Here is a 20,905-nt window from a genome sequence, read left to right as displayed (position 1 = left end):
CCCCCGCCACCAGACATCTTCTGTCACCCTGGAAATCACTCTTTGAGGGCAGGGAGATGCTGACAATGAAGGCACTCCGCACCCAGCATCGCCTCCTGTATCGCAGTGGGCTGATCCAGGGAAGGGGTTGGGGGGGGGCGAACAGAGGGGAGAAGAGGAGGAAAGCAGGCGAGCGGAGAAGGGAGAGAGGGGACACGATAGTGTCCACGAAGATCTCCTCCACCCGGGAGCCGAACAAAGCTAAACACCGGGGGGAGCATCACCGGCGCGGCGGGGCGCCGGCGGAGGCACGCAGGGCTCCCTCGCCCCACCCCCACCCGCGCGCGGCCGCCTAACTGACACGCGATTTGAATAGCCAAGGTAACGCTCCGCGGAGGGGGGGGGCCGGGAAGGGGGGGGGGGGGGGAGAAGCATCTCCCCGCCGAGCGCCGGAGTTGCGCGCCCGCGTGTGTGTGTGTGCGTGTGTGTGTGTGCGTGTGTGTGTACCGCGGACACCGGCTCACACGCGCGCGCGCAAACACGCGTACTCAAAACCAAAAAAAAAAAAAAAAAAAAAAAAAAAAAGCCAAAAAACCAAAAAACACAAAACCTCCAAAGAAACAGGGAAAAAAAACCACAACAAAACACAAAAAATAAACCCCCAAACACAACCCTTCCTTCCCTCCCCCCCCAACACACACACACACACACACACACACACACACACACACACACACACACACACTCCCGCCCCACACACACTCCCAACTCGACTCACCTTTCAAACTCCTGAGGTAAATCAGGGTCAGTTAGCATGCTGAAAAAGCACAATTTCCCTTTGTCACAGCAGCCACCTATGATCGCCTCCAACTGAACCTGTCAAGTGAGTCCAAACCTTCTAAACCGATTGATTTTCTCTCTCTCTCTCTCTCCCTGTCTCTCTCTCTCTCTCTCTCTGAGCTAGGACTCCTTGACCAGTCTCTTAAAGGGGTAGCACACTTCGCAGCAGACTGTTTATAAAGCTCCCCCCACAGCGGAGCGGCGTGCTGCGGCTGCAAGGCACTAGACAACCTCAGGGTGCCTGTCCTTTCCTTTTAATTCTGCTCTCCAGTCACCACAAAATGTGAAAAGTCAACTCATTTAGTGCCCTAAAAACGAAAAAAAAGAAAAGGGGGGGGGGAAGGGAGGAAAAAAAAAAAAAAAGAAAGAAAGAAAGAAAGAAAGAAAGAAAGAAAGAAAAGCCAGACCAACAATCCACCTAAACCCAGCAAACCAGGAGCAAATCCCCTGCGCGCTGAGGAAGATCAGTGGAGAAAGAAGATAAAACAAGAGCAGACTGATTAAATTGAAACAGTTATCAACTCTCTCAGAGTTGAAATAGGGGAGAAAAGATTAGACACATAAAAATGTTACCAAAGGCATTTGTACTCCAAAGAATTTTCATTCCTTTCTCTCCCCCCCTTTCAGTCTCTCTCTCTCTCTTTCTCTCTCTCTTTCTCTCTCTTTGAGGGGGGAAAAAAAAAACACAACAATCAGGCATTGTTCTGAGGGAAGAAAAGCAACTTTGACAGATTGAAATATAGCAGAGGCCCCTTCAAGGAAACCTGTAAACAACTTGTCACTCACTCTGTCGGTCTCACTGTTAGCTCTTGCTTTCCACAAAGTGCTGCGAACCGTCCTGGCAACAAAACCAAAGTTTCCCCAGCTCCAAACTCCATCAAACAGCCCTGTTGTGTGGAAGGGAAAAGGTATCCACATGCCAAAACAGCGTGCGCACACACACCGCACTCACGCACACACACACACACAAACAATAACAAAAATAAACTTTCAGTTTGTCTTTCTAGGGATTTTTTTAAAAATCCCCACCTACTTTTTATTTTTCCCCCCTCTCTGAGCAAGCAAAAGGAACCCCTCAGCTGTGGATCTCTCTTAATTTCCTATGCCCAGAAGGACAAGGTGGACAAACCGCGGGAGAGGTCTGAGGGACCCCGGCGCGGGCTGCCGGCGCAGCGCCTCTGTACCGCTCCCCCAATTATCTAGACAGGAGACCCGGCAGGCGAGGAAGGTAAATCAGGTAATGGAAGGTAAATCAGGTAATGGACCTTTGACATGAAGTGACAGAGGCGCGCGCGGCCGGGGCCGCGGCCGGGCAGCGCACGGCAGCATCTGGTCTAACGGCGCGGGCGCGAGCGCGGGGGGCGGGGGGGGGGGGGGGGCGCGCGCACCCGCAGGCGTTAGGCGAACGCAACGTGAATCCCGCCGCCGCCGCCGCCGCCCCGCATCGCACGGCGGAGGCAGAGGGAGACCCGCTCTCCACTCCTACTGGGAGGGCTCCGGCTGCACAAAAGGCGACCGCGCAGAGCCCGCCCCGCCGCCGCGGCGGAGCCGGGCGGGCAGGCAGGCAGGGAGGGAGGGGGGCCGCGGCCGCGGGGAGCCTGCCATTGTCGCCAGGGCAGGTCACCGGATTAGGTCCGCTGTGGAGAATCCCGCGAGGAAATTCCCTTCAAAGCCCGCGCGGTTTAACTGGGGGCCGTTGTGGAAACGGAGCAGACAATGGCTCAATAGTCTGCACGGCCAGTGTCCAGCCTGGCACTGAACTCGCATCGGGGCGGGGAGGGAGAGGGGGACAGAAGAAGAAAGGGGGAAAAAAAGGAAAAAGGAAAAACTAAGTCTGCCTGTTCTTTAACACACATGCACGCACACCCACACACAAGCACATATCTATACTCCATTCTTTCCAATTCCCCAACCCTAATTCCTTTCTCTCTCTCTCTTTTTTTTTTTTTTTTTAATTTGCAGCTGGATAACATTAAGGGCCTTTAAAAACCATGAGGTTTTGACCCCATCACCCCACCGCAGTCTGATTAGGTCCGCTGCTCCCCTCTCTTCCCTGCTTACCCCCACCTCCTAGTCACACGGAGAAAGCAAGTTTACTTTTCAAAATACGTACAAGTGCACGCACACATGCCGACACAGAGTGGCTGTAAAACGTTCAACGTTTTCATGCCCATTAGTTTAAAAAAATCAGAAAAGAGCTTATTATTTTTATTAATATCCGACAGCTACGCTGTTTTGATTTGTTTCTCTTTACTCTCAACGCACATGTAAAACGGCGGGCTCGCACAGGGGCCCGTCAGTCCAGCGCGGCATAAAGGCATTATCAGCTAGAGCTCCGGGATGATCGCTTTAATCACAAATAGCAAAGCCGTTTGCAAGTTACACACATTGTCCCAAAAGAGCACTACACCATTCTTGAAACAAAACACTGCAGCTAAATTTGCGAAGGCACCTTCATTATCGTTCATAAAAGAGTATCCGCAAAGACTGTCTCTGCAGCCTGCCTTATCCCAGTGTTCGGAGCAGAGCCGCGCAGAATCTGTCAGCTCCCGGCGTGAGGTGGATCTAATGGCTCCTCACTGTGGGGCAGGGTAAACTGATTTCCTTCAGTAGCCCCCGGCATATCATATTTTCCACAGAGGTTCATTCACAGCAGACTGACAAACCTAGTTAATACATACAATGATTTTTTTTTATTTGTTGTTTAGTAGCTAGTCCTTTTAGGATAGTTACGGAATAGACATTGAAAAGGCAGCAGATGATTAAAAAGAACAATTCTAAATACTTTCTTTCAGCTGAGGGTCTCAAACCATGTTGAGTCTCACATTACTCCTCTGCAGGTAATAAATATAATTAGGGCCTATTCCAAAACTTTATTTGTATTGAAAAGTATCTCACACCACAGGGGCTCTATTCAAATCAGCAAATCTGTGTGGAGTAGGGGGCTACTTAGTAGGAGCATTTGGCCTCAAATAAGGAAACTAAGATGCAGACAGGTTAAGCAGCTTGCCCACGCCGACACAGTTAGCCAACCACAGTAAAAGGATGAGAAACAAAGATCTCATGCGCCCCGCAGTTGGCAAGAGTCCTTATGCTGCTGAAACATGTTCTTCCCCTGTGTCCAACAGTATATTTCAGCTGTTTTTCCTACAAAGGCATGATTTTTACATCTAACTATTTGGTTAAAATGCATTTCAGAGATTTACTCTCACTTTTCAACATTTTCAAGGCCCCTTTTTCTTGAGCTTTCACTTCCCTTTGATGCACCATTGCCCCTCAGTACTTTCACAATGCTGTTCCTCTCTGCCACTTCTTGCTTTACTTCCTCTGCTTCTTCACACATGGCCTTGGTAGAAAGCAAGCTAGTCAGAAACCTCATCTAGGGGATAATGAAGATGACCTCTTATTCAAAGAATTATCAACAGTTTTGGCAGAACAGGTCTATCATATTTTGCCTGCATGTTAGCATCATTCAGCTCTCTAACCTCATAGTCTTTTCATCTCACTTCTGCCCTGCAGCTGCCCTCTTTCTACCATGTCCTTCCATCTTCTGTTCACATATATTTATCCCTTCCTATATCATTTCCTACAAAAGCTGTAAGATCTTCAGGGCAATTATGATGTCCTCCTCCAAGTTTGTGTCATGCAGTGACACAATGGGGCTCCTTCTTGGCTGGCTCTCAGCTGCTATGATTATAAACATGAACAATCACCACCAATATCAGGAAGTATGGAACAGGACTTTGGCTAGACCAGAAAATATACAAAGAGCCATAACAAAAGGGGGGGGGGAAGCAAAGAAATGTGCAGGGGAGAAATCTGAAAGAAAACTGAGCAAGACGGGGAGCTGAGGAGAGAGGAAATGGAAGAAAGGAAGCAGAGACCACTTCTCTGAATGCTTCTGACCTGAACCCATTTTTTTTTCCTCCCTACCTTAGTTTATAACATTTACCATTATGCCATTACACTTTCTGCTAAGCTACCTGTCCTTCTTCCTGCTTTCATTCATCTTAGGTTTTCTGTAACTACTGAGCTACCTCTCCCAGCTCCATGGAAGGAAACCAAGTTGGGTCCAAAAAGGAGCGGAAGGGGAGGGAATCCCAACCAACCAACCAAAACCCTGCTGTTGCTGATACCATTGTATCTCTAGCTATAAAATTATGTTCTCATAAATATGTCAAACTACAACTGAAAGAGGGAGAAAAAAGAAGGACAAACAAATGGTTTTAGAGAATCTTTGAAACCTTCCTACAAACCATATTGCCTTAACTTCAAGGATTTGCTTTTTAGAAATGGTGAGGACATATAACAAAGGTTGCTATCTTATCAGAAAATAGAAAAATAAGCAATTTTGATATATTTTCCTATTTCTCAAGTCAGTGTTTATTTAACACTCAACTGTCCAATTTTTAACACGTGAAGTTCTACCTTGTCTTGAAACTTTTCACTGGTAATAGCAAGTCCTGATGCCTCTTTTTACTGAGTAGGTCAGTAGTTACAAAATTGGCTTGCAATGCAAGAGATCTATGCCCAATTGTCTTCTAAAATTCAGAATTCTGGATATATAAGTTCAAATATCTTCAACTGGTGAGAAAATTAAGCCTTTTTTTTCCACAGCAGTTTAGTGAATCTCCATTTCTCTTGCTTTACTTCCCTTAAAGGTGCCCAACACAAAAAGGTCCATGTAAAACAAGACAGTTGTGTTGAATTAAACAAAAATCTCCAACCTTCATTTAGATGAGGGAAATAAATTATAAACTCTTATACAATTTTTTGTAGTTAGCTGAATTTTTGTTGCTATTTTGATTTTGATTCTCCAGTTCAAGAGGTGAACCAAAAAAAAAAAAAAAAAAAAGAAAAGAAGAAAAGAAAAATGAATTAACCACTCTCCTCAAGTTAGAAATACCGTAACTCTGAAATATTAGATATATCTAACCCACAGGTTTTTATACAGGCATATTGGCAGAAAGAAAATTTTAAACTAAACAAAAAAAAAAGTTCTTAAAATCATCAAATGATAACACTTCAGCCTAGTGCCTTTGGCAGACGCTACAATACAGTAAGTGATTGAAGTGCTGGAAAAAAAAAGTGAGCTTTTTGGGTTTTGCCGTTTCCACTGTAAGGTTTAATAATAGAGACCTACAAAGTCCAAGGAAGTGTAAGATGTTCCACAGAATGTTTTACTGGAAAATTCTCACAGAAAATATGCAAAACTCTGAAGACCCTTTCTTTTTAAGGCATGTATCCAAAACAACTACAGCATTAAAAAGAATCTGTAAAATTTCTAAGAAAGGATGTTTTGGAACAGGTTGAGAGAGAATGGAGGGAGAATGGGGTGGGGTTGATGCATTCACTGTGAAGAATATCTTGCAAATAATGAATGCTTACTGCAGAGTATGGAAATGTTTAGCTACAATGCAGTTTGGATCATATGCTTAGGAACAGATTTTTCCTTTCAGTGTGCATGCCTAACTGCCATTTCCATTAATGGGAATTAAGTACATGTGTCAAGAGGAGAAGTTAACTCTTAGAAATATACCTAATTTATGCTTTTAAAAAAAAAAAAAATGTAATTGCCACATCAGGCATGTTTGCTGTTGGCAAAACCAAGTGCCAAATATAGTATAGCAAAATCTGAGAAGCAAAAGGCAGTCTGGAGAACTGAAATTCCTGTGCTATTTAGAGTTTTTCAATTTGCTGAATTTCTTCAAGGAAAAAATAAAACGATCTAATTTGCAAATGGAAAGCCCTAATTTAACAGCTATTTACGTGCAATTTCAGCACTGGCCTATCATCTGCAGACCTCCCTGTAAAAGAGAATTGACATCACTCTACAGGAGTACCTTCACCTAAAGCAAAGAACATTCACCTAAAATTTGAATTCAAACTTCTCCAAGGTCACTAAATCTTACAATAAAGATTCTAATCATTTTTTAAAATCAAGTCAGCACACTTTGATTCTGTCCACTCCACATCCACTAGGGCAAAGGAACCTCAAAATTAATATACATAGAAATTAAACTATAATTTTTAAAAGAAAAAACACATACTAAATTAAATTTTATATATATCCTCCTGTGGGGGGGACCCCAAAGTTCTAATTATGCAAATGAGAGAAATCAGGGACAAATTTCTGCTCTTTTTTCAGTTTACTTATTTTGTATACAGTGTGCTTCACTATTTTTCTATACTGTCAGTTAGCTAGCAAGGTCCTTTTACTGTCTATCTGAGTAGATGTGGTCTGTATAGAAGCAACTTGAGGGAAAAAAATAAATAAAAACAGGACAGTGTGCAAAATCACAAAGAATAGATGGGCATGTCCATGGATAGGAGCTGTGCTTGAAACAGTTTAAAAAACAAACTAGATTTCAAATTTGCAGTTTCTCATTAAGGTTTTGTACAAAAAAAAAAAAAAAAAAAAAAAAAAAAAAAACTATAGGAATCTGTTGCTCTAAATATTTTTTTCTATTTTATTTTCTGAGTACTTCTTTTTCCCCGACAGAAAACGTACTGTCCTGCTAGGAGACCAAAAGTCTCACCTTACCCAGAGTCTCCTTATTCCACCTCCATTCGGATTAGTATAATTACTTTCTGAGTGACAGGCCTGTTTACTGTGAGTGCCCTTCCAATCTTCAGCCTCTTGGATGACCATGCCAACAAGGATGTTCCTTCTCAGTGTCATTTCTAATGACTGTTAGGAAAATGTAAATACCTGCCCACAATATACCGAACAAGAAACTTAACTCAGCTCTTATATATAACCAGCTCCCATCAGATGGAAGTTACTCCCTTTTTCCCTTGTATGTGTGGAGGAGGCGTTGGTGGACCCCAAGCGTCTTTTGAACAGGCAGCCTAAGTTTTATTGCCAAACACAAGCTTCCGAACATAAATATCCTACTAATACAACTTTGATCTATTTATATACTGTAGATAATATTGTTGAGCATGATTCAAAGTGCTCTGAAACTAATAGAGATCTTCCTGCTTAACCCAAGGGGCTTGTCTGAGTGACTCTCACAGAATTCTTGCAGGTCTTATCACTGCATTCTTGTCCCTTCCCCAATAACTATGCTGTCTCTTTTTTTTAACCACTGAATAGGGTTAAAGTCATCATATTTTGGCGCTATATCTCTAACCTGACTGCTCTTTCCACTACATTATGCTTACTAACCTGTGCACCAAGGACACTGTATTTAAAACAGATTTGCTTTCACTGATCGACTGTCTGATATATAAAAAAGCACCATGCAATTCAAAGTACAAAGGTGTTTTGGAATAATCCCTGGCACTAAGTCCTATACATTTTGTGAAGGCATTCCAGATTTCCTTTTGTGATCCTGAGGTTTACTCTGGTGTTTGCGATCAAAATTTTCTAAGTTCACAGCTGTACATCTACTGTCCACCTCTCTACACTAGAAGTGGTTGTCATTTAGCGCTGTTATGATAATTTATGACACTTTTTCCATAGGTCTAGCAGCCACCTTCAGCTTGAGCTCTTCTGTGGTAGGCATGATACAAACACATAGATCTCAATTCATGACTGCCCTTCATTTTATACACTTGGACCAGAAAAAAAAAAGAGTAAGACTACAAAATACTAACAGATAATATTAACATTTTCTGCTCACTTTGAACTGGAAGAACAGTGAAGAATTAAATCTTTTGTAAGAAATACCCTCTATCCAAACCAGTTTACAATTCAGAGCGTAATTGTAAATAGATGAAGAAACCAGAAATGGTAATATTCTTACATTCTATAAATTACTTATCTGTTTTCTTCCTTTTTACTCTGCATAATCATAAGAATTCCTTCAAATACTATATAGAAAATACACGTTTCAAAATACATGGATACTGAAGTGTCCATTTTAAAAATTCACAATCAATTTGTAAATATATTCACTTTCCACTCTACCACACATGCAAATTCCCTATATTATACAGACAATCTATGATAAAGCTAATACAACTTAGTGTTTATTAAATGCACTGTACTGATATTTAACTTGTTATACATGCCACTGAAGACCAAATTGTAAATTAAACAAGGATTCTAATAACATTATATGCATCTCTGTAAGAGAAGCAGTTATAAATTTTATTTTACACCTATTCTATTTTACCACACTGAAACAGTAACCAGTGAGTATGTAGAGTTATTCATTTATAAAGTTACAAAAGCATACTACGCCCATTCCTATATTTTAACAGTGCTCTGATGCAGTTTTATCAGTAATTTTCCACTTTGGGGTAAAAGCAAAATTAATGTCATTTGGGGTTTTCTCCAAAGTAAAAAGCTGGATTCTTATTTACAACAGACAGACTCCAAATAGAGGATTCAGTCATTATTATAGAGAAATAAATACATGGCTACAGGATAAAACAGACCAAAGGCTTGTTGTTGTTACTAGTTCTGCGGAGGCTTAACTCTTGCTTCTCGTCTCATTACCTGGCACAGCTATAGGCTGGAACCATTGCTTGAGGTAGCATACTGAAGACCCCTAGAAATGCCACTGCACTTTGTGGTGCCACTAGCACACACAAAATTCTACTACAGTATTCTGAAGCATAAATATGGGGAAAAAATCAGAACATCCAGGGTCACGTGGCAAAATCCCTAATGCAATCGAGGTACAGGGTTGACTACCGTCTATTGCCAATTAGCTTGTAAGCAGGACAGATCTTTAACAGTGGGGATTAAAGTATATGCACAATATAAAAGAATTAGAAAGAAGATACAAAAAACTATGGCCGACACAAAACCTCACTGGATTGAAGCAAACATTCATTAAGATTAAAACACAACCTCATTTCTCAGGAATGTTTATCAAAGAAATGTTACGTCATAAATTTTCCTCTACCTGGAGAAGATCCAAAGCTGAGTGTCTCTTCTCTTGCCATATAACATTGTATTGAATCCAGACTGCATGTTTGGTCACCCACTTTTCCCCTTAAATAACAGTTTCTTTTTCTGATGATTTGTTTTGTTTTAAAAAGTGCAATTTCTTTTTCTTTGTGGATGCATTTTCCTTTTGTCATTATTTCAAAGTGGTGTAGAAGTAATTAGTGACATGATGCCAAGGACTGAACCTCACAAGCAACCTAAATATTTTGATTCACTGAGAATGCAGTCCATAATTTCCAAAGCGCCTGACCCTTGCCCAATAAATAAAATAAAATAAAATAGACAACCTCTGCATGTTAACAGTCTTAAGCATATGCAGAAAAATGTCAAAATACAGAAACACTGAATGCCACCACATCAGATATCAGAAGATACTCTTTTGATACCTTTACAAGAATCACCATCAAATTCTTACCTTTTTAGCATTTGACCCCATACAATCATTCCTGTCAACCAGCTCTCCTGTTATTTGCATATAGCCACTGCCCTTTCTTGAGAGTAATGTGGTTCAAAATCTGGGCAAAGACCTCACATGTGAGAACATCACAGGTGAAACTTGAAGTAGCAAAAAAAAAAAAAAAAAAAAAAAAAAGGCAGCTTAGAAAAATAAAAGGATAAAAGGAGACAGGGACACCTACTTTCTCTTTCTTGTGGCTTTTGCAACTTGCCAAAAGTTTTTCAGAGGGGCCCCAATATCATAGTGAAAATTAACCTGGTGTATGTGGCCAGGACAGTTCTTTAGAACAAGAACAGCTACGCACAGCTTCATGACTACCATCTCTAGAAAAATCACAACTGTAAAGTGATTTGTGGTCCATGACACATTGGTTACGAAACGAATGCTCATGATGTTAGTAGGGTTTTGTGTTTAATTGCATAAAAAAGATGTGCATCATGTAATAAAAATAAGCTTCATTATAACTGATATTTCAAAAAATATCACAGAATTTAAGAGAGAACTCCTGCGTCAAACACACATACAACAGAGTGGTTCACAAAGGAAAAAAGTTCTCCATTGTATTATGTCTTGGATGTCTCAAAAGGAGGGGATTCAGACTGGACAACCAACCTATAACAAGAGATGCCTCCTAGTCTTTGTCTTCTGGTGGCTGGCTTTAACTCTGAGATACACATTACTTAACACAACATTGGCCTAAGTGTAAAGTGGCCTCAACTATAAAGTAAACCAAATTTTGCAAGACAGGAAAAAATCAATAAACAAATGGGAAATGGGCAAGCACACTACTGAGCTTGCCACAGTAAAGTACCAACCAAGACATAGCATGTCCTTGTACTATCCCAGCGGTGTACCTTGACATCCACAGCTGGCTGGTGCAGCTTCCCAGCCCCAGCTGAGGGCTTTGCAGGTTAAGCCAGTTGGACCAAGTCTGCAGCTATTTACAGAGTCCTTCCTGTTAGATGTGTGGTTTGCACACAACCTGCTAACTCCAAAATCTTACATTTGAGCATATCAGCATGTCTTTTTTTCCCCTTTCTTTCTTTCTCAGATATGGAAATCCTATTGGAAACTGGTCCAAAAGTCAATTTTAAGTTGTATAAAAGTGTTTCACATTTTCTTTTCTGTATTTGTTACCTTTCCATTTGACTGAATGACTTGTTTCTGTAACAGCTGAAGAAGTTAAAAGAAATAATGGATCTTCCTTTCTTATACTACATATTATTTTGTAAACTTCTGTTTTTCAATATTCATCTTTTCTCTAAACAGTCCCTTAACTTTCTTCATATGGAACTCTCCTTAAACTGTGTACTGCCTCTTGTTTTCTTTTTTTTTTTTTTTTTTTCCTGCTATATACATCTTTTAGCATAACCTATACAGAACTCAGAATTACAGGAAAGGGCTTACTGTTGACATACATCACTCTAGTCTGTTCAGCATTATTTATTATTCCATTTTCAACAACTAAATCTCATGTTTGGCTCATTCCATCTGCTTTGATTAAGTGTTCCATAAGGAAATACAAACCTTCCTTTCTAATCCCCAGTGATCATAGTTACAACAGAGCAGAGAGTATCATCAAGTCAAATTTTCTGCCCAATGTGCAATACTTAGCATTTGTCAACACCACATTTGTTGTGCAACCAACCTATCTATCCTCCTACCCTGCAAGAAGCCCCAGTGGAGTCCTCCACAATCTTCTCTAGTCCTGACTGGAATGATTTTACATCAGCTGCGAATGTTTTTGTATCACTGTTTTCACCTTCATTTTCAGTTCATTAATATATATATAAAATACCACCTACAACACTGACTTTGGATACCCCTTCTGTAGTGTTTTCCTACTCTGAACATTGATCATACACTTCTGGTTTTGTCTTCTGTCCCTTAGGCACTATCTAATTCTTGAAATTGCTCCTACTCCATAACCACTTTTCTAATAGTCCCTTGTGAAGATCTTTGTGAAAAGCTTTCTTATAAGGCCAAATAAATACTATCTAATGGATGTCTTCTACTATTTGCTGACAAGATCAAGGAATTACCATTAGACATCATTTTTCTTTACAAAAACTATGTTGATTGGTAGCTGCAGTATCACAATACTCACCCATATGTCTCCTAATTTTATTTTTTATTGGTATTTCAACCAATTTATCAAGTAGGGAAACAAAATTCATTAGACTGATTCTCAGCATCAATTCTACTGTTTTATTAAGAAGAGGCAGAAAAATTGCTTTCTCCAACCTTATAGGTTAGAAGCCAGTGTCAAAAGAATGACTGCAATTGAAGTTTGCAGCTGCATTTAAGCTTACCATCAGTTTCCAATAGCACATTTTAATGTATCTAACTTTACCTGGTACTCTGTTGTTCTTCATTTGATGGGTTTAGCACCTCCTTTCCCTGCACTTTTGTCTTTAACAGTACATTGCAAAAGAATATTTACAAGTTAGATCTCCCTCTTCAGTCTTCTGTGATAGAGTAGGACAAAGAAATAATTTGGACTCTAAGCAAAATCCTTATCCTCTTTAACTCTTATTCTGTGTTACAATATCGATAGGAAAAAAAAAGTGGTTTACAAACTTGATATGTACAGCATTTTAGAAAACATCTGAATTTACTCTGTGAAATTTCAGCAGACCAATCCATTCTCCAGAAACTACGCTATTGTTTGGGATAGGGATCTCTTCTATTTCTAGCTGGCAATGAGTATGAGATGCTGCGGTTTTAAGCCACGCCTATCCAACAGCACACTTCCTCCTCTAATACTACCTACTTGGCCATGCAAACCAAGTTCTCCCAGCATTTGGAACCAAATCTATCCCCTGGACTTGCTAATCCCTCAGGGGTTAGCAACCTTACATCATACATAGATTTGCCAAGGCAGCCAATAAAACCAGAGCCTCCCTTTTTCAATGAGGTATGAAATAGCATCAAGTCTCTACAGCTGAGAGAGAACTGTAGCTTCCTGTGTCAGGAAATTGCACTAAGGATTTTGTGAGATTAAGCCACCATGCAAGGCTTTTGACTGTCTCTGTTCTTGGTTGGACTAGTCCATGTAAGGAGAAATACAGTATTTTTTAGTAATAATTCAATGGCCAGAATTTAAAAATCTGATTGCAGGGTTTTGTATGACTACTGTAAAAGCCTGTACTACTTTTACAGTTGGGGAAAGAAAGCACATGAAATGAGGATGGAAACATTTCAACAGTAACCAAAACAGAAATACTTTTTTCTTTTTAAAAATACATACTTATAAAACTTATGAAGTATTTGCTTGAGTTAGAATTTTGGGAGAACTGGTTACTTAATACTTGCTAGGAGAACTAGTTTCATTAATGGTTAATAAAAATAGTGTCTTTGTCTCTATCTCTGGTACCATACAGGGTCTGTAATGTAACCTATCCCTAAAATGCAGACTGTTTAACAGAAGGTTCCAAATACTGTATTTTTAAAGGTTACTATACATAAAATCTATGTACCATAGTAATCCTTCATATACGAATATTCAATTATTAATACAACACAGTGAGTCCCTTACATGAGGCGGACTACCATCAGCAGACCTCTTAGAAACAATGTAGTGGTCTATCTGGATTTACAGGTTAATGGAAAACAGGAAACCACAGAAAGCAGGATCACACCCACCTACATGGGCAGTACAAAAGCAATAGGCTCACCGCATATGCTTAATGGGATACTACACCATGCGGACAGTGAATCCCATGCATCTTTGTCGCGTTTGCCTGACTGCACACAGTTACTATTTGCATAAACCAGGAGCACCTGTCTAGGACTTTCAGATATTTAGCATTTGCTGCTGAAGAGTCACATACTGCTGAGTCGTTGCTGGCTGTCCAAAAATCTCATAGATCACTGCACAAAGCAGTGAAGCAGTAGATTATCACTAAAAGCCATAGTATGTTGCCCAGTTCTTTACAGTTTGCATCTCTAGAGAAACTGTCAAATTTACGATGTTCACTCAGTCAGTTACGATATAGAACAAGATCCCTATCAGCAATAAAATACAAGTCTTCTGACATCATTCTCAACTGGAAGCTAATACTGACCATTTCCATTCTCACAGCAGTGAGTAGAAGTTTCTTCACTGGTGGCAGGCAATTCTTATTTCTAGTGATGTAAAATATGCTTAAAATATTTTAGGTCGTTTCTTTAATGATGCAACCACACTGTATGTACTTATGCCTTTATTCACACGTAGTCACATAATTTCATTTTGTTCTCAGTATTTAAATGAAGCTAAATGAAGCTGAATGAAAGAATTATTCATGGGAAGTACGCAGTTTAGCTACTGTGATCCATTTCAAACATCAAAAACAAAAGTCACAAAGGGATAAGTGTGAAGTCTATATGAATATAAAGAATCTATAAAGTCGTCACTAGGTGGGTCCATAGCAATGGATTAGACTTTGAGAGATGTTACATGCAAAACACTAATGCTTAAAACAGATGCAATACTGACCAGAAGAGATAGTCTGGAAATCGGAAACCGGAAAACTAAGTGTGTTCTCCAGCTACACAGTTATTGGAGCTTGAAACCAAAGGGCTGGGTGGCTGTAATTTGCCTTGGCTGCCCACTCTTGAAGGCACTCCAGCTAGGAAGACTACAATGCAAACGAATAAAGTTATTCACATTCTCTGGTAGGGAAATCCACATGCTCATATAAAAGTGCTATTTCTCTTTCTTGTAGCAGTAAGACAGAGGATGAAGGATGGTATTTTGACAGCTCCAAATCTCCACATCTTCAAGCCAAAGGAGGAGGGTTCCAAATTCATCCTTAAAAGTATTTCTCTGGGGCAGTAAGTGGAAGTGTCATTTCTTGAAGTACTTTCCTCTCTAACTGCCATAAGAATAGGGTATGGGTTCTGGTCAGAAAATCCACTGATTTTGGTCTCATTTATTCAGAACTGGCAACAATTTAACTAAGAAGGAAACTGCCCCAGTGTGACCACAAGAAAGGTACAACAGGTACATTCTCATTTCGGCTAAGCAGAGGCTCCTATCAGAATACAAAGATGATGGAAAACATGGGCAGATTATGGATCCAGCTGGCTCCACATCACACAGCGAGGAAATGCCATGATCTTTGACAGGTTCACATTAGCAAAAACCAAGCAAAAGATTATGGGAAAGCTTCCCATTCCATTATCAAATAATTTGGGGGAGGGAGCAGGATGGAAGACTAGTAGTTTTTTCTTTTTAAGCTCTTCAGAACTGTCTATTTTTATGACCCTTTTAGTGTTGAAAGCATTGTCTGAAATAAAGACTAATCTCAAAGGATATGAAAGCAAACCTGTCATTAGACTATGCATAAAATATAAAGCAGGAAGAAATGAACCATTTTCATTTGGTGGAGCTGCTAAGCAGCAGGTCTAACTTACTTTAGATGCTGACCAGTAAGAGGTGTCAGGGCCCCGGGGACCCCCCCAGCCTTGCCTTCTCCTGCACACCTCCAAGCCTTCTTCCCTGCCCAGCCCTTTCCTCCATTTTGGCCCAGCCTAGGGCCATCAGTCCCTGCCCTGCAACACTGCAGCAGTGCCGGCTCCAGCCCCACCACTGTCCTGGACCTGGGACAGCTGCTCCAGCTGCCCCTATTGCCCTGGGGTGGTGGGACGGGCCCTGGCAGCCAGGTCTGGTTATTGCAAAATGCCAATAACATAACCTGCCCAATAACCTAGTCAAATGCAGAAATCTCACATCCCTCATTAAAAGCTGCTACAAGATGCAGAAAGCTTACTTTGGTTGGAAAGGGAGTAACATGATGATGACCCACTAATAAGGTAGGTAAGGTACCCAACTGAGAAGATGGTTCCTGGGATTCCAGACCCTTTTCCATGGCCTTTTTCTTCATTTTATGCTAAACGGCCATAGATAAAATACTAGAATTATCTCATTACCTAACTCATTAAGCTAGGAGAGGAATCACTTTCTGCAGCCAAATTAATCTTTTATTCTTTCTGGCCAACATGAACAATTTCATTAAGAGAGTAACAAATCTCAGCCAATCCCAGACTCTCTTGCATTCGGGTGTTTGGACCATTCTCCTAAGAGGTTAGAAATGTACACCTGAATCCACTTCAGAGAGAGGAGAGACTAACCTGGATAGAACAGCATTTTCTTTGTGGCTTCTGAGCAATTTCTGAGGAAGATAGATGCTATACTGTTCATTTCTACCAAGATAGCAGCACTTCTGGATGTGCTTTATTTTAAGTTAAAGAAAACCTTATGTAACTGTGAAGTTTAGGCACAATCAGGGTAGACAGAAGCTGAGAAGAGGTTCTTGGAATCACAAGATTTTATTTAGGCACTTGAGCCCTGTCACTATTCCACTTTAAATACCCGCAGATCTGAGCCTAAGTGCAGTTCCAGTTAAAGAGAACAAAATATTCCTGATGTAAAGAAAATGCATGGGGTTGGGATAAAGCTCTCCAACTGGAAACAGGCTGTAAATACAGGTAAACTCAAGAGTTTGAACTTGATATTCAGCAGTTTCTTAAAATTAATATCTCTGTTTTCAAAAAATACAGATTTTCTAGAACTTGACTATCTCCCCAAAGCCATTCAAATGTTCAAGGTGTGGCAACAGTTAACTTGTTAAATATTACTGTCAAACTGAACTAAGATATATTCAGAAATCTTGTCACATGAATCTCTCAGTACAGTTAAACAGCACACTCAGCCAAGACAACACAGGACAGAAGTACTATAGTATGAGCTAAGTATTACTATATCATCAGGACACTCTTAAATGAACACTCTAAAGACACTTAGTAATTTCTGAGGGATTTCAGCTACAAAATTAACCCTTTTTTGATTTCAACCTGTTTCACTGAAAAAATTACAAAATACATCTAATCTCTTGACTTAGAAACTGTAATTGAGATAAAGATGAGCTGCCTAATAGTTTGAACAGGCAACTATAGGGTAGGAATTCCCCAGTTTATAATGCCAGTGCTGATCTAGCTTCTTTGAGATCTTTAAGTAACGTCTTATCAAGTCTAGCGCTAGTATCCCAACTCTTAGAAAAGGTCAGTATCTATTTTGTGGGACTTCCAAGAGAAATCTGCCAGATAATGTTTTTAGAGCACTTCCAAGATATAGAATACTGTGCAAGAGTGCAAAATCATTAAAAACTTGACAACAGGTTTAAAATCTGGAGTTTTCCTTTGGTGAAATGGTAGTCTCAACATCCACAATTTCTCTCACTGAGGAACTCTATTTTCTTTAAATCACTGCTAGTATGTTATTAACTTCTTTGAATAGACGGCAAAGATTTGTAGAAACCAAGATACAAGTTCAGAATACAGCTGGATCTCACAGGGGCTATATTCTGCAACTTCCTCTGAAGTCCTCTCATAAATCTGTTACCAAGAAGGCAGAGATGGTGGAAGGGATGGAATAGTACTTACTGGATGACCTGGAAGTGTAATGAACATTCATTTAAGGAAAACTCAATGTTTGCTCCTACTTAGGTTGTATTCTTTTGGATTTATGGCTCTTCTAAAGAGAAGAGGCTAACAGTAGGGGCCATTGCACCTGGTATGCTGTTTGGTGTGGGCTTGGGATTTAGGTCAATTGAGGGTTTTGCTTTATATTAATGTCAAACATCAAAGATCCTGAATAATGTGGATAAACCAGAAAAAAGCTTGGTAACAAATCTGTTATAATCCCCATCAATAATGCTGCAAAAAAAACCTCTCATCTATTACACACTATTCGCTCCCAATTAAGTCTGATAAGAAAAAAAGCAGAGGAAAGAGGAAAAAAGACCAACATCACTCAGAACTTTTTGAGTTCTTCAGAAAGGTTCTGTTCAAACAACAGTTCAAAGTGTAGACTGGTTCTTATTTTATCCTGAGTTGGCTTATCTATCCACCATAAGGACTTCTTTAATTCCTGTAAAACAACTGTGTTCAGGAGAGTATCTATTCTGAAAATGTTTCTATTCATGAAAACAGTCTTGCTGAATTCTAGCTTTCCAGTATGTTTGCAACTCAATGTGAGATTTACTGGCTGACAGATAAAAGATGTCTTTTTCAAGCACCAGTCCTGAACACTCAGTAAGGGATCATAAAATCAATCTGGTTACCTAGTGGCTCATGCAGCAACAATAGGAATAGACAATTTGTTCACTGTCAACACGTGGACAACTCCATTGCCTTTGCTGTCCTCAGTGGCGTTGTAAAGTTTAGGTAGAATACAGCCCCGTGGAAGAACGATGTTCAGACATCAGTTCCTGATGCACAAAACAAAGGAAGTTTCATACAACTGCTCTTGGAGGCTGCTGATCGTACAGTGTAGAGCAGGGGTCGGCAACCTTCCAACGGTGATGTGCCAGATTGTAATTTTCTTTCCCAAATTAGAATTTAAGAATGCTGGCAGGAACTTTGCAGGAGCCAACAGACGCTGCCTCTCAAAGAGGCAACATGCTGCCAATCAGCTGATTGGCAGTATCATGCCTCTGTGTGAGGCTGTGGCTCTGGGTTCCCAGGGAATTAGGATCTCAGTAGGAGCCACTGCCTCTCAGAGATACCTCCTGCACTGGCCTTCCTCTGTGCCATTCAGAATCCACTCTAAGATACTGATGCCATATGTGGCAAACCCGTAGTACCTACCCTGGAAATGTGTCCAGAATTCAAAGCCATATACCAGCTTGGGCACCAATTTTAGCACAGAGGCAAAGGACCAAAAGAAAATAGCAGTTAATTCTCCCTGAAGGCTCCAAAGTCATGGGAAATGATACAAACTTCCTCAGTTCTACAAGTTGATTTGCAACTCTAAGTTTGTATTTTGGGGCATGTGGGCAATTGCAATGCCCAAACACATATTTTAAAGAAAATTTCACTTAAAGTAACTACATGTACAATAACTTGCACTTGTTTTAAATTTGTGTACTTCTTTTACTGTCAGGAACCCCCAGACACATTTTCAATTACACTGAGAGGAAACATATGTAAATGAGGCTCTCTGTTTAGGATAGCATAGATATCTGTGAGCAACTCTATGCATTCTTTTCATGGAAAGTATGTGAGAAGAGAACTGTAATTTTCTGAGATAGTTTGGGGAACAGAAGGAATTATCTGAGCTTAACTGACACACATAAACTACCATCTCTACACCTTTTCTTTCAAAAAGTCGAAAAGCATACAAGAGCCTTTCCACCTCTTTCAGCTTTTGCACGAATTGTTGTGCTCTGAAGGCACTCAAACTCAGTGAGTAACCAGCAGCAGTGCCATCAACTGCAGGGAAAGGATGTCAGCATGGAGCCACTTTGACATTAACCAGCCAAACCGAGCAGTGGCAGAGTTGATAGAGCTGCCACTTTGGGCAGTTAAGAGCAATACTGGCTACATCCCTTCTTCCTGCTCTCTTTTCCAGATGGGGTCTAGTTCATAGTCTTCCTCAAAGAATGGCAGTGGCCCAACTTCTGCACAGCTAGCACAGACTACTTCTGCACAGTAGTCTACTGGGTTTTGTTCAGTAACTAGTCTAATTCTGCTGAGTTGGTAGCAACGAAGATTGTAAATGATATATTGTCTTAGCATTAGAAACACTGTCACCTGGCAGGATGATTGACTGGAGTCTGAATCTTGGCAGAATAGTGTTCTGCAGTTAGTTCGGCATTTCTTTATTAAGTTCAGGTTAGATTCACTTAAGGAATGTGCTTGCCAGCTATGCCACGTTTTAGACTTTATATCCATCATGATGATTAATGGTCTATTTACAAAGATATTCATAATGAAATTCTTACCTTCTTTTCCTAGCCCAACATAAAACACACCTATCATTGTATTCTGTTGAAGCCAAATTCCACTATAAACATTTTCAGACCTCAGCATAGGATCTTTCCGTACTCTACACAAGCCTAAAACCTTTTAACAGAAAGTGTATGTTTTTAGGAGATTGACATTGTTCAAAAACAACACACTTTTTACACCAACATTGTTAACTTTTCTTTTTTTTCTCTTCTCTTTGTCTCTGTGGTCCCACTTAACCTCTGTGGTTCAGCGAGCCATCTAAGAATAGATGAAACTTCGAGCATCTGTCTCTATACCTATGTGATTATCAGAACAGAATTATTGTATTATAAAGAGGAGTGCCTAGGAACCTCAGCCAGGGACCAAGGTCCTCCAGTAGATGGTTGTTGCTACGTAAACACAGAGAAAACCTAGCAGTTTGCAGGTTATGAAACAGGAGGCAGCAGTTAGACTGAGCAGTATGGAAGCAATGAAATGTGTTTACTCCACATAATTATGCACTGGTCTCAGAGGCCTATCAAGCTTTTTTTCTTTAGATATTAAGACAAAGCAGATTTCACGAAAAAGATTTGAAGAAAGAGATTGCAGATATTTATGGGGAGCATCTCCTAAGCATTAGATTCAGCATGGTGTAATCACAGAGGCCTGTCTGACAATTTAGCAAGAGAGCAATGGAGCTTTTCTTCACAGGCCAAAAAGAAGTGGAAGATGATCCTTTGACACCGAGGAAGAAATATTAGAAAGGATGAACTCTCATTATGAAATACATTTTTCCTCTAAAATGGTCAAGTACTTGTCTATTTTTCACTGGATCGTTTCTGCCAAACTGAGAAGACACTATTATGTAAATATACTCACCATTCCAACAGTGGAGGGTTGCTGCTCCAAATCATCTCCTCGTGCTTTAGCTTCTTTTAAATTACTCCCTGAGAGGAATTTCACTTTAT

At 40.3% G+C, this 20,905-nt stretch overlaps 1 protein-coding gene across 19 annotated transcripts in view; it reads right to left on the bottom strand.

The window, feature by feature from the left end:
- Window positions 1-20,905, bottom strand: part of SOX5 (SRY-box transcription factor 5) — a 650,623-nt gene that overhangs the window by 294,096 nt on the left and 335,622 nt on the right. For 11 of the 19 annotated variants that reach the window (XM_062591498.1, XM_062591518.1, XM_062591651.1 and 8 more), the window contains exon 1: window positions 758-838. The exons of the other annotated variants lie outside the window; for them this stretch is intronic. In XM_062591498.1, the coding sequence (XP_062447482.1) occupies window positions 758-795 (38 nt within the window). In that variant the 5' untranslated portion in view covers window positions 796-838. Of the gene's footprint in view, window positions 1-757; window positions 839-20,905 lie in introns of those variants that run through there. 19 annotated transcript variants of the gene reach the window in all.

This window comes from Rhea pennata, chromosome 1 (assembly GCF_028389875.1).
Source record: "Rhea pennata isolate bPtePen1 chromosome 1, bPtePen1.pri, whole genome shotgun sequence".
In the NCBI taxonomy this organism is placed as follows: Eukaryota; Metazoa; Chordata; class Aves; order Rheiformes; family Rheidae; genus Rhea; species Rhea pennata.
Note: the sequence above shows the minus strand (reverse complement) of the source record. Positions and strands in the feature narration are given on the sequence as shown.